At 45.6% G+C, this 12,214-nt stretch overlaps 1 protein-coding gene across 3 annotated transcripts in view; it reads right to left on the minus strand.

The window, feature by feature from the left end:
• The window catches only part of LOC142572986 (tubulin monoglutamylase TTLL4-like), a 90,421-nt gene that overhangs the window by 33,283 nt on the left and 44,924 nt on the right, over window positions 1-12,214 (minus strand). For all 3 annotated transcript variants that reach the window (XR_012826189.1, XM_075682470.1, XM_075682469.1), the window contains exons 11-16: window positions 11,208-11,306; window positions 6,497-6,631; window positions 4,774-4,810; window positions 2,628-2,722; window positions 1,750-1,858; window positions 1,204-1,414 (exon numbers count right to left, since the gene is read on the minus strand). Coding sequence is in view for 2 of the 3 variants with exons in the window: in XM_075682470.1 (XP_075538585.1) it covers window positions 1,204-1,414; window positions 1,750-1,858; window positions 2,628-2,722; window positions 4,774-4,810; window positions 6,497-6,631; window positions 11,208-11,306 (686 nt within the window). In the remaining variant the exon portion in view is untranslated. The remainder of the gene's footprint in view (window positions 1-1,203; window positions 1,415-1,749; window positions 1,859-2,627; window positions 2,723-4,773; window positions 4,811-6,496; window positions 6,632-11,207; window positions 11,307-12,214) is intronic.

A 12,214-nucleotide genomic window follows, 5' to 3' on the forward strand; every position in this document is an offset into this window, starting at 1 on the left:
TGCCACCACCAGCAAGTTAGGGCCGACTCTGCAAGAAGACTTCATTAGCAACGTGATGTATTTAAGTGTTGCCCGAGCGTAACACAAGGGTTTTTTGTTAAATTTGCTAGTCATCAATGAAAGGTGCCAACTATGTGGCTCGTGGTGCAGTCCGGGCCACTCAGTGGTTCAAATGAAGCTGTGGCTGCTTTCTGTTATAAAGTAGAGTTGCAGTCTTGCGCTACGCGTGTTTTCAGCACCGCACCAACGTCGAGCTACCAGTGGAGTTTCAACGCCGTACACGGCACGAGTGTTTGCCACAGTGCATGTCTGAGCATTTTTTTTTTTTTCAGGGGACTTTTCCTTGAGATCAGGCTTCGCGCACAACCCTTCCAAAACATTTTGCAATCCGCTAGGGCAGGGCGCATGCGCAGAAAAAAGTGGCTTGGTCTTTCATTCTGGTCACTGGTCGCTTGTGGCAACCATTGATCAGTTGATTCAATCATGCGGCTTCACGTCCCAAAGCAACACTGGGACTATGGGACATGCCATAATAAAGAGCTTCGGGTGAATTTTGATGTGCACCTGCAGCCACAAGAACATGGACCAACAACGAGATAAACACCACCCCGCTGTTCTGTGACACCCAAGCAATAACACGCCAGTCATCAATTTGGACGCAATACATTTTAACTTCTTGGCGAAAATACAGCCTTGCTGATCCCCATTCTATTCTTGAGGTTATAGCTGATGTACCAGACACATTTACCCCTCTTTGGCTCTTGGGCCATTTCAACAACATTAATTTTTTTATTTATCCCCAGTGTTGTTGGAGAAACATGTTCTCGACAAGCAAAATAAAAAAAAAACAAGTGTCAGACAATAAACAGCTGGCCGATTATGTTCACACAGGCGCACCTTTCTCAACTTTCGTGGTGGTGCTTATCTTGTTGTTTGTTCATGTTCTCATGGCTGCCCGGCGCCATCGGTAGTTTTCGGTCGCCGCTCGGTCATTTCAGCTTACCTTGCACATGACTGTGCAAGACAATTTTTGCTTCCATCAATTTGCAGCTGCAGCGGACTCCCAGGAACCCAAACCTGTAACCTCACGCCAAGAGGCAGAATGTCACAGCCACTGTGCCACCATGTCTGGTGCACAATTCTTCTTGCGGACAACTGTACTCCCGTAAATAATGCCGACGGGGATCGGCCGAGCACGCTGACCTTTGTGCCTCTGGTCCCCGTATCGCCTCTCCCAGGCGGCCAGCAGCAGGTTGTAGTAGCGGCGGTGGGCAAGCAGGCTGACGTCTCCGTGGCGGCCACCTGGAAACACCCGCTTGAAGGAGCCGCAGCGCGAGAGTTCGTCTTCGCTCTGCACCAACACCCGGACGTCGTCGGGCGTCAGGCTGTCTAGCAGGCCAGAGGTCTCTTCCTCCTGCAAAGGCATAGATGCGTGCGTACAGCTCAGCCACAATGCGATCAAGAACTTTTACATGGGTGCACGCCAATTCTGAACAGCAATGAAGCCCAGACTACATTGGCAGCTACGAAGACAGCATTGGGTCAAAGCATCGAAATGCATTTGGAACTTGCTTTTGCGAAAGAGTCCACTTCGGTAGCTTCGTCTGAATTAGAACAATTTCCTTTTGCATTGCAACTAGCTTTGTTATTTGGCCACTTATGTCGAGTACTGGGACACACCCTTTGGGTGCTCCCTCTCCTTTCTTATATGGCACCAAAATTGGTTGAGGTGTTATATGACTGTCTCACCACATCCATCAGGCTTGTCTCGTAGTGCCGGTGCTTGAGGAGTTCGGCCGGCGAGAGACTGTACGTGTGAAGGAGAGGGTTCAGGGACAGATCATCTTGCTCTTCCAGACTGGGCAGACGAGGAGAAAACAAGACAATTTATCAGGGCCACGCATACACTAAATAGCCAGCTCTAAAATACATCAAAAAAAAAATATTAACCAGCAAGAGGTTTAGCCCGAGCTTGCTTTAAATTCTGTAAAGAAAAAAATTCAGCTGCTGCATCTTCTTTAGAACTACACCTCTCGTGAAGCTGCTGCAATGCTAAAATACTAGTGTTTTATGTGCCAAATCCATAATATGATTATGACGCATGTTGTAGTAGTGGATCACAGCCGGGATTGAACCCGCAACCTAGAGCTCAGCAGTCCAATGCCAGAGCCACTGAGCAACCACGACGAGGTCATGCTGTTGCAATGTTTTCAAACAATGCGAATTTTAACATTTGTATTGGTGGAATGATCATGCACAGCAGACCACAACCTTATGACCTTTTTGGCACTGGCAGTCATATGGAAAAACACAAACTGAACCTTTTGATTCTGAAATTTATCCACTCACTGCAATAAAATTTTGTTTTCTCTTCCAATTCCATGCTCCAAAAGCTGTTGTATGTGCAGATGGGGATACACTTCATGGCCATCTTGCACAACTTGTTTTGCTTGACTGTTCCCCTCCTAAAAGTACTTTAGGACACTAGGCCAACTAGCAGCAGCTACAAGTCATAGACAGCAAACATCTGCCAGTACAGTGTAACTTCTTTCACCTCGCTGGCAGTTTACAACTGTTTCGTTTACGACGGTAGGGCAAGAGCTGTACTAATGCACTCCTTCGCTCACCCGTAGCACTGTAGTAGCCTCTCGTCAAGGTCGTCCTTGAGCTGCTGAGGCAGTTGGAATCCCACTATGTTCAGCATGTCCTTCACCACCTCACTCTGCAGGGAACATGACAGAGCAAAGGTCTTCACATGAGAATAGCATTGTCCATATTAGAGAGTTTCGGGAATAGTAGGCACTTTTTGAATGTACAGTGGTATCTCGATGAGTCGAGATCACTTAACTCTAACTGCCTCTTAAATGGCACACCATCCTTGTGGTAGGTTGGTTTTGTATTCGTGCAATTTCCTTCAGCTTTATCTCTCAGTAAATTGAACTCCTGATAAATGGAACCAATTTCCCTGCTCCCTTGTGGTTCTGTTTAAAGAGAGGCCACTGTAGTAAGGAAGCGTTGCCAATGTGTACAAGTGGCTCCTGTGAACATATGAGCCAAATATTACTGCACTGCATGCGGGAGGGAATTTGCAAACTCGTGTCAAAAACGGGGAAAAAAATTGCTTGCTCTGGCTTATGCAATGTTGCTATGCAGCATCACTGCAAGCAGCTGCACCCATCAACAGCTACTGGCTGGGCTGATTCCAAGATCATGAGAACATTCTCAGTAATGCATAAGTGCTAATTCTGAGATAAATTAAACATAATGCCTGTGATCTCAAAAAGGCAGAAAAATCAGTTAATCTTTGCTGTGCTGGTCTACACACGGACTACGGACGGTATGCGTCGTCAGGCGTCTGTGACTAAAGTTACTTCTGTGCAGAATAGATGCAGATATATTTGCAGCAGCCATGCAATGCTTGGAAAGCCAACTAACCACCTTGTAAACGAAAGTGAGTGCACGGAATGGCAACAAAGTTGTTCACGGCCACTATCTTCGCGACACACCGTACTGTGGCCCCTCGTTCCCAATGTCATTCATAGACACACATCAGCCTTTTTTTGTAGCTTCAAGCAAACTGCCAAGAAAACCCATAACAAGGCTAACTTCAGATTTACATGGCAGGCGCGAAAGAGTATGCATCTGCAAGGAGGGCATATGAACGAGGGGAAGGGGGCGGCACTGTATTAACTTTGCGTGACCCATCAGATTTCAGAATCTGTGACAGGTGGCAAATCACACCAAACATGCTAATGAAATGAATGGCACCTGCTCTTTACTGTCAGTGCCAGCTGCGTGCGGAGTGGTGATTGAGTCACATGATGTGCATTCCTATGTCACACAGATAGGCCTTACAATACTGCCATAAAGTTGGAATAGTCCTTCTGCATTTTGGAGAAAATACGGCAAGCAAAACTTTCCCTGCCATAAATAAAAGATTCCCATAAACCACAGGCCCACTACTGCATTGAGGACCTTATCGGCTTTCAGGACAACAGAAAATCACCAATTCCTTAGTTTCAAAGGAAAACAGCACTGGATTCTATTCAACAGAATTTATATAGTTAAAAAAATATTTTAGGGAGCTTCATGTACTATAACTAAGCTATATAATAATTGCTGGCATACTAATTTGGTGTTCTCTTTAATAAGAGTAAACTGTACTGTACATATTGATTTCTATGTACAGTGCTCACGGAATGAAACGCGACATGGAGCATTTAGTAGAACCCTGCATATGTACGCGAGAGCACCATGTCATTGCCGCAAGGAATTTGGTCACTGAAGGTGACGAGAACTCCGATGACGAGCACTCCGAAATTACGTCGATGTGACACGAACATCCAGCCAGTAGAAACGAAAGTATGCGCATTACTTAACCCTAAATTGACGCGTTTCATTCCGTGAGCACTGTACCTAGGTTACTGATAGCCTGCTGCAGTCTTGCTATGCAATACTCGGAGACTCTCGAGCATTTGCTGCATCGTCTGCATTCTCTTAGCCAAAATTTTTAAGCATTAAGTTTTGTTACAAGTTTTCTGATATTCAATATCTAATTTGATATAAGTTTTGTTTGCTTTTTCTTAATTCAATTCAAAATTCCCTATTCGGTATTCGCACACCCCTAGTTTTTCTCCTTTTCTAACAACTGTAATTCGTATGAAGGGTAGGTTACAAACTTCAGAACACAGTACCAAGACTGCACAGACTGAACAATGGCTACAGCCACAACAGCAGTGTATAACAAGAATAAAACAAATGAATAAATCGTACCTTGACAGCGTAGTCGACTGGTGTTGCAGATCGTAAGCTGTGCAAGGGAAGAGCAGGCAGGGTAGGCAAGGAGGTGAATAAGAAAGCTGATTGTATTGAACAAAGTAGCAAAGAGGACAATCCAGATGTGCATGGTTGCCACATGGCGCCAAATATACAGCCAATGACCAATTTTTCTGACATGCCCGATAATTCAGATGCCTTCGTGGCACCGCCATGTGCCCCACAGAGTCAGTGTATAAGAACATCTGAAATTTCAAACTCAAAAACACTTTGCGACCCCATTTTCTGGACGTTTTGCCGTGACTGCAGGTCTAAAACGGCATTAATTGAAGCCACCACCAATGGTATTCTGACTATCTCGTAGCCTCGAACGGAACCGGCACTCTCTCACGTCGATCTGCAGGTAGCCATAGCCACCGCCCTCCCAGCTGACCTCCAAAGTGGAGCTAGTTAAACACAGCGTGGTAAGCGAAAGTTATGAATTACTGGCCAAGATAAACATAAAAAGAAAGTTGGCAATTCCAGTGACGTATACACAAGGTAAATTTTATTTTATAACTCTTGATAATTACATCTGAATGCATATATTCGAGACTACGATGATGGTTACATTGCTGGCTGTTTTGATACTGAGCATGTCGCCTGCACACCAGCCTTCACCACTCAAACACTGCGAAATTCTCTTTTTAAGAGCTTCACTGTGAGACAAAGGGGGCAAGGTAAACACAGCGCTTGACCTCGCCCCGTATTTTTATGACAATAGCACTGTGTAGTAACCATGCACTCTTACAAAGACGCCCAAGTTTCCATGCTCCTAAATCTTGATGTACTGTCTGGACTCTACAAAGAGCTTATTTAATCAGCTCACTAATGAGCTTAACATGGTAATTCACCATAAAGGGCAATTCTCACTTGCAAGAACGTGATAACAGAGAGTCAGCAATGACAAATTCTGCATCAATACACTATGTGAGTGCAGCCAGGACAATCCTTCCAAAATACAGAGGAGATAAAGACAATGGGCCTACACGCCTCTTATTGGTGGAGATTCCTTGTACAGTAATCTGCATTCTACTCTGATAACATTTGAAAGGACACTGAACAGAAAACTCACTTGAGCTGCACGATTATTAGGTTACCCTCGCATAATACTAAAAGGCTACTCTTGCCATGAGAAAAGGTTTAGCAAGCCAGAGAGGACACAGAAATGAACGACAGGCGGCAATGCTGCCTTGAAGTTCCAGCACCAGCTTGCTATTGACACAGTGACATTTGCAGTTTTCTTGCGCCTGTTTGATTTTTGTCAGTAATGATTAACTGCAGTGTATTCGAATGGAGCTGAAGACTGAACTCTGCAAATTTCAGGAGCTTTCGCTCAGCTAAAATGGCCCAAATATGAAACAAAAATAAAAAATTTGTCAACCTGACGGACTGCTGCTAAGGTATTGGTATTAGCGAGATATTTTTCAAAAGTAATAGAGTTGTGACCCTCATTTTCTCGTGTAATAACCTGCTAAATTAACAAAAATAACGTTTTCAAAGAGTACTTCATTAGTCTAACCTGATTTAATGTTTAGCTATAGTGCCCCTAGGAGTTGTTTCCAATTCTTTTTATTATTATTTTTATATTTTTTTACAAATTTGTTGGTGCCTGGCATCAAGATTCAAAGCACACAGCCGTGAGCTATGCAGTGAAAGCCAAAAAAGGAAACCTTCCCACCTGGGCGAGATGTTGACCTCGAGGAGCCAGGGCTTTAGCTGGTCGTCCAGCAAGATGTCAAAGCCGAAGAGTTCATAGCATGTGTAGCGACTTGAAGTGTGCCTTTGGATTAGCCGGTTCATTGGGCCCTCCGCACTGCGCATGCAAGTAGGCCCGTCAGGCAATGACGGGCAATTCACAGTTTCAGAGACACTGAGCAGTGAAAATGCAACAATTCTCTTGCAATTACTTTCCTGCAGCATTTTTTCAATGGTCCAAACAGCGCTCATCGTAAGTTATCACCATGATCAGCCAGTTATGAGCAGTGGATGATAAGAAAGAAACAGAACTGAATGCAGGGAATTGTTACACTATGTCGGCTCTGGTCTAGCTGCACACACAAAGGCTGCTCAATAGAGCCTACCTCGTGTGGAAGATACAAAACATACAGTGTGTGCTTTTACTCTACAGTTGCCAACCGTTCAGGCTCGATGGGGACCGCCAAGAAAGTGTGAATACCCGGGAGTCTGCAATAATGAATTTGGCTGAAAATAAGTGACTTTATTCCACATGTGCACAAGAAAGGTGTGCCGTATTATCATAAGTCACTTTCAGAGTCGATATGGTGCGACTAGCTAAAGACCCATTGGCATCTACGAGCGACGGCATTTTTGGCACAGCGACAGTCATGCTATCTCTTGCGTGACTAGCGCAAGATGTATCGCCGTCTACAAGCAATGACATTCTTGCCACAGTGCCAAGCATGCTGTCTTATCACAGCGTGCAAATACTGCTGCCCATTGATGGTATACAAAAGTATCTTCTGAAGTAATCGTTCAGAATATGGCCCAAGTTTGTCAATGCTTGTTGCTGCACGCATGTACGCTTGCCTCTGGCCTAGACACTCTGTGGCCGCAATTTACTAGCAATTCCATTTACATTATTTGTTTGTGGCACTTTGTCAGTGGTCAGAGCAATGCTCCACACTTATTAACAATGAGATGAGCCAGCTATGAACGGTGGGTAATAAGAATGGCATAGAATCGAGCAGAAGGCACCACTAAAAGATTGTGGCCTGTATCTCGACAGTTGGGATGCTGTTGTTATAGTTGAAAGTGCATTCTATAAATGCAACGAGTCCTCATTGGGGACTACCAGACTGACTATACTTTGCTAGTTTTGATATTGAGGAGGCGCCAGTGGCATGGCCGAAAAGCATGCCAGTGACATATCAAAACGAATACATGTAAAGTCGCCGACCGATTTTCCGGACTCCAAAAATTTGGACATGCCCGATTATTCGGTCAGCTTCGCGGCACCGCCATTCCCCCCATGGACCATAATGTATAACAACTGCCGAAAGTTCGGACACATTGCAACCTCTTGTCTGATTTTTCGGACATTCCTTGAGCCAACTCGATCGAGAGCATCATGCACCGACTATGACCGGCGCATAGTTCGACTAGCTGAACGCCATTTTTGTTTTGAACAGAGCCTCCTTGCTGCCTCACGAAGTGGCGCTACTGGAAATCCCTGCTCATCATCATCGTTTCTGCCTGGTTCAATAGAGTGGCTCTACAGCAGTTCCGGTTTCAGCTTAGTAAGCCATGTCAAGACAATCCAGCAGCTGATTTGTTTCTTCGCGCACGACGCTGCGAGCGAGCTACGTTTTTCGTTTGTGCGACCGGTGTCGGAACGGTGGTGTTTTCGGTGATCCAACGCGGCGTACGGAAACATCGCGTCAAGTGTCTAATGGTGCCGACAGTGCCCGCGCAGACTTCGCTGGGGAATGCCGGCAAGCGGGTGCCGGGAGGCCCAAGATTTGTCGCCTTCCGATGTGCTCCCTACTGACGCGGAAAATGTTCTGCCGAGACCTGCGCAGTGGTTGCATTGCGATTCCGGACACCGTCTCATTTGACAGTTTCACAGGTGCTGACACTGCAGTACTGACATGCGCAGAACTCAACGACGGCGAGATCATTCGTCAGGTTTCTGCTGCACCGCCGGACGATGATTCCGAGTCGGAAAATGACGCACAATGTGCTACGCTGCCGTCGCATGCGGAGCGTGCACAAACAGTGACTGTGCTTTCAGCCACCTATAGTGACCGTTCGACCCTCTGCGAGAGTCAGGCTTATCTGACTGCGCGTAAACGGAACAGCGTGCAACGGCGCATTCACGATTTCTTCAAGCCTACTGCCGAGCCCGAATAAGCGCGTGGAAATAAAGGATTTCATTTTTTTTTCTTAATCTGCTTTTTCGGACACCTGTTTATTCGGACATTTCCGCAGTCCCCATGAGGTCCAAATAAACGGTCGGCGACTGTACATCGCTATCTATGCTCGACTTGGCAGCCAAATTATAGCACCAAGCCATGCATCTGAGTCCCAATTATCACACGGCACACTATAAGGCATCTTCGTCCTTATAGTTAAGTCCATGGGGCTAGTGGCAGTGTCGCAGATCTGTCTGAATAATCAAGCTTGTTCAAATTATCGGTGTCTGAATAACCAGTTGGCAACTGTATAAGAGGAGAGGCACCACATTCCGCATCAGTCCCTCTTTTGAACTGCCTGCAGAACCAGCATGATTGAACACGACGCGACCGTATCCATTTTCAAGGAGCCCTGGGTTTTGAAGATGCCCAACCAAAAGCAACCCCTTCCTGGCATTCTTATGCATAGAACAGCTATTTCCCTCTCTATGAAAGTCCAAGAAACTTTATGGTACAGAGTGAATCAAACAGCAGCTGGTATAGTCCACCAGTGTGCCATCCAGGAGCTTCCATTTCTTTCTTGAGCAATAAACGACACAAAAACAAAGAGCACATAGAAAAACAAATAGCATGCAACTCGACAGCTTGGCTGAAAACTTCTGGCTAAGAATGCGCACTGTATCTGTAGCAGCTACTGGACAATGCAGCTGCTGCATGCATTCATGCAAGAAAGGAAGTTGTTTAGGAATGGGCAAATAGTCAATTTTAGGTTCGAATCAAAAAGTAATTTGGCCAAATGATCTTGAATTATGTAGTTTGAATAGTAGTACAGTGGAATCTTGATAAACGGAAGTCACTTAAACAGAACTGCCTCTTAAACGGAACACCATCGTCATGGTTGGTTGGTTTTGTATTTATGAAATTGTATTCAGCTTTGTCTCTCAGTAACTGGAACTCCCGATAAACGGAACCAATTTTACTGGTCCCTTGAGGTTCCGTTTAAAGAGAGTCCACTGTACTTTATACAGTCAAAGACCGAATTTTCAGACCCTCTAGGGAACGTAAAAATGTCCGAAAATTCAGGCAGTCCGAAAAAATGAATGCACGCAAAAAACCGCACCTTTTTTCTTTTTTTCTTGGATCTAGAGGTAAAGGGCGAAGTACCACTCTTCCGAAACCCTGCCAAAGCATCAATGAAGGTGCTATAGAAAGAGGCGCTCAAAAACTCTGTATGCAGCCGACTGCCGGTTTATTATGTACATGTGCATCGTCGGGCAGCCAGTGTCATTGCTGCACTGGCTTGAAGAACTTGTTCATTGTTGTTTGGAGGGCGTTCCGGTTGCATGCGATCATATTCGCCTCAATCTGAGCAAGGGTCATGTCAGCACTGTACACCGGTGAAAAAGTCAACACTGCTCGCGTCAACTCGGCGCTTGTAGGCGGCGCAGGTATTGGCTCCTCATTTTCAACATCGGAGTCTTCTGAATCCGCCACAACCTGACGGACTATTCCCTCGTCAGTCAGTTCTGCGCAGAAGTCGAGCTTGTTGTCAGCGTCAACAAACTGTTCAAAAGTTATTTCCGTGGGTACTGTACTGCTTTCCGCGCTTCGATGCTATCGGCAAAGACGAAGAAGACGGAGTGGGGGCCATCGAAGGCAAGCGAAATCCTCAAGTTGCGAACAGTGGAGTTCGCTGACGAGCGTCGAAGCACCTAGGCCTAGCATCGCAGAGCACACTTGACACAACAGCACAACCACACACCACGCTAGCCAAAACGTGGCCTGCGCAAACAAACAAAATAACGCCACTCCGAAAACTCCGCCGGAAGTGGAAGTGCGGCCATTTGCGGCGATGAACATAGCCAGCGTGGCCAGACCAAATCGGTGTGTGACTGCTAGATTCGGCTAATTGTGGTTCAAAGCAGTGATATGCTTCGGCTGCAAGTCGATTTCCTTCGCAAGGGCGCTGCGCGAGGAGCCAAAGGACCTTCCGTCGCGTCAAAAAGTCTGGAAAATTGGATGGCGTGGGGTTCGAGCATCCGAAACTTCAGATGTCCTTATACATTGATTCTATAGGGCTCGTGGCGGTGCCGCGAAGACGTCTGAAATATCAGGCATGTCTGAAAATTTGGGCGTCCGAAAATTCAGTCGTTGACTGTACACCACACATGTATCTGGTGGAAAAAAAAAAAAATATGCAACAGCATTTCATATAATTAGGCAAATAAAAACTCAAATTTTTTGGCTCGGAGTGGATACAGTCAAATCTACTTCTAACAATACTGAAATGCCAAGAAAATCCCATTGTTATAACCGATAATTGCTATAACCAGGTTGCCGGAAATAAGGAAAGGGGTCAAGCACGCAAACAATAAAAAACTCCATTTGTCTGTCTGTGCGCTCCTTGTTTTTATGTTGTACTTGGCGCTGGAAGAAGAAACAAACAGCAATAAACTAGCCTACTTCAGCACCCTGTGCAGGAGCCATGCACATAGAGCGGTACTAGCCAGTGCTTACCAGGCTAGTGCCTTGACAACGATGCCGACCATCTGGTCCCAGAGGCTGGCAAAGTCCACGCCCAACGCTTCTAGGTAGCCCTGCAGGGCCTTTATGGACCTGTTGTGAGGCAAGAGGGCACACAACAGTTGCATACAACCTGAAAGCATCACAAGCATTCATCTCTGCGTTGAGTCACGCAACGGTGAAGACAATTTGACAGCACCAAGCATTCATGCTTTTTTTTTTTTTGAGCAGCTTGGCCTCTGGCATAGATGTGCACTTGCAACTGATGAAAGCTTGACTTCGAGGTATCGATCTAAGATTCATATGCGTGTTCACAAAGACTTCAAAAATAGACACTTGTAGAAGTAAGTTACTTTTTCTGACAAATAAGAACCTACCGTACTTACTCGCATGTAGACCTGCCCCAATTCTAAGCCAGGACTGAAAAATTATGTCTGAATTAACTGACCGTCGAATTATTGAGGGCATCAGGAAAGCAGTAAACAATGCTTACTAGATCAATATGGTGTTATTTACTGAATGAATCAGCAAATCCTGTTTCTATATTGCACAAGAGCAGTACAGAAACTGCAATTATCATCATCGCATGACTGATTAGCGCTCGCAGCGGCGAAGGCCTCGCGGCAGGGTCAGCAGGGTCATGGTATGTTCCCGTGACGCTCGCTCCGTACCAACCCCCCCTCCCCGCCTTCATCCGCTACCCACGCGAATGTGTGCAGCTGACCATGACACTTTTGCACCCATCATGTAAACTCAGCGCCAGTCTAGTGGCGAGTTGCTGTAAATTACAAATAAAACAATTTAAATAGAAAAGAATGTGCATTTACAAACTCTATCGGGAATGAGAGGCCGCCATACCATGTGTCACAAGGATGGCAGCTGTAAACTTACCGTATTTATTCGAATCTAGGCTGATAGTTTCTTCAAGTAATCATATACCAAACTCCAGGGTCGGCTTAGATTCGAAGATGTGAAAAAACGTGCCAGTTTGTAATTGAAAA

The sequence above is a fragment of the Dermacentor variabilis genome, chromosome 2, assembly GCF_050947875.1.
Source record: "Dermacentor variabilis isolate Ectoservices chromosome 2, ASM5094787v1, whole genome shotgun sequence".
Lineage (NCBI taxonomy): Eukaryota > Metazoa > Arthropoda > Arachnida > Ixodida > Ixodidae > Dermacentor > Dermacentor variabilis.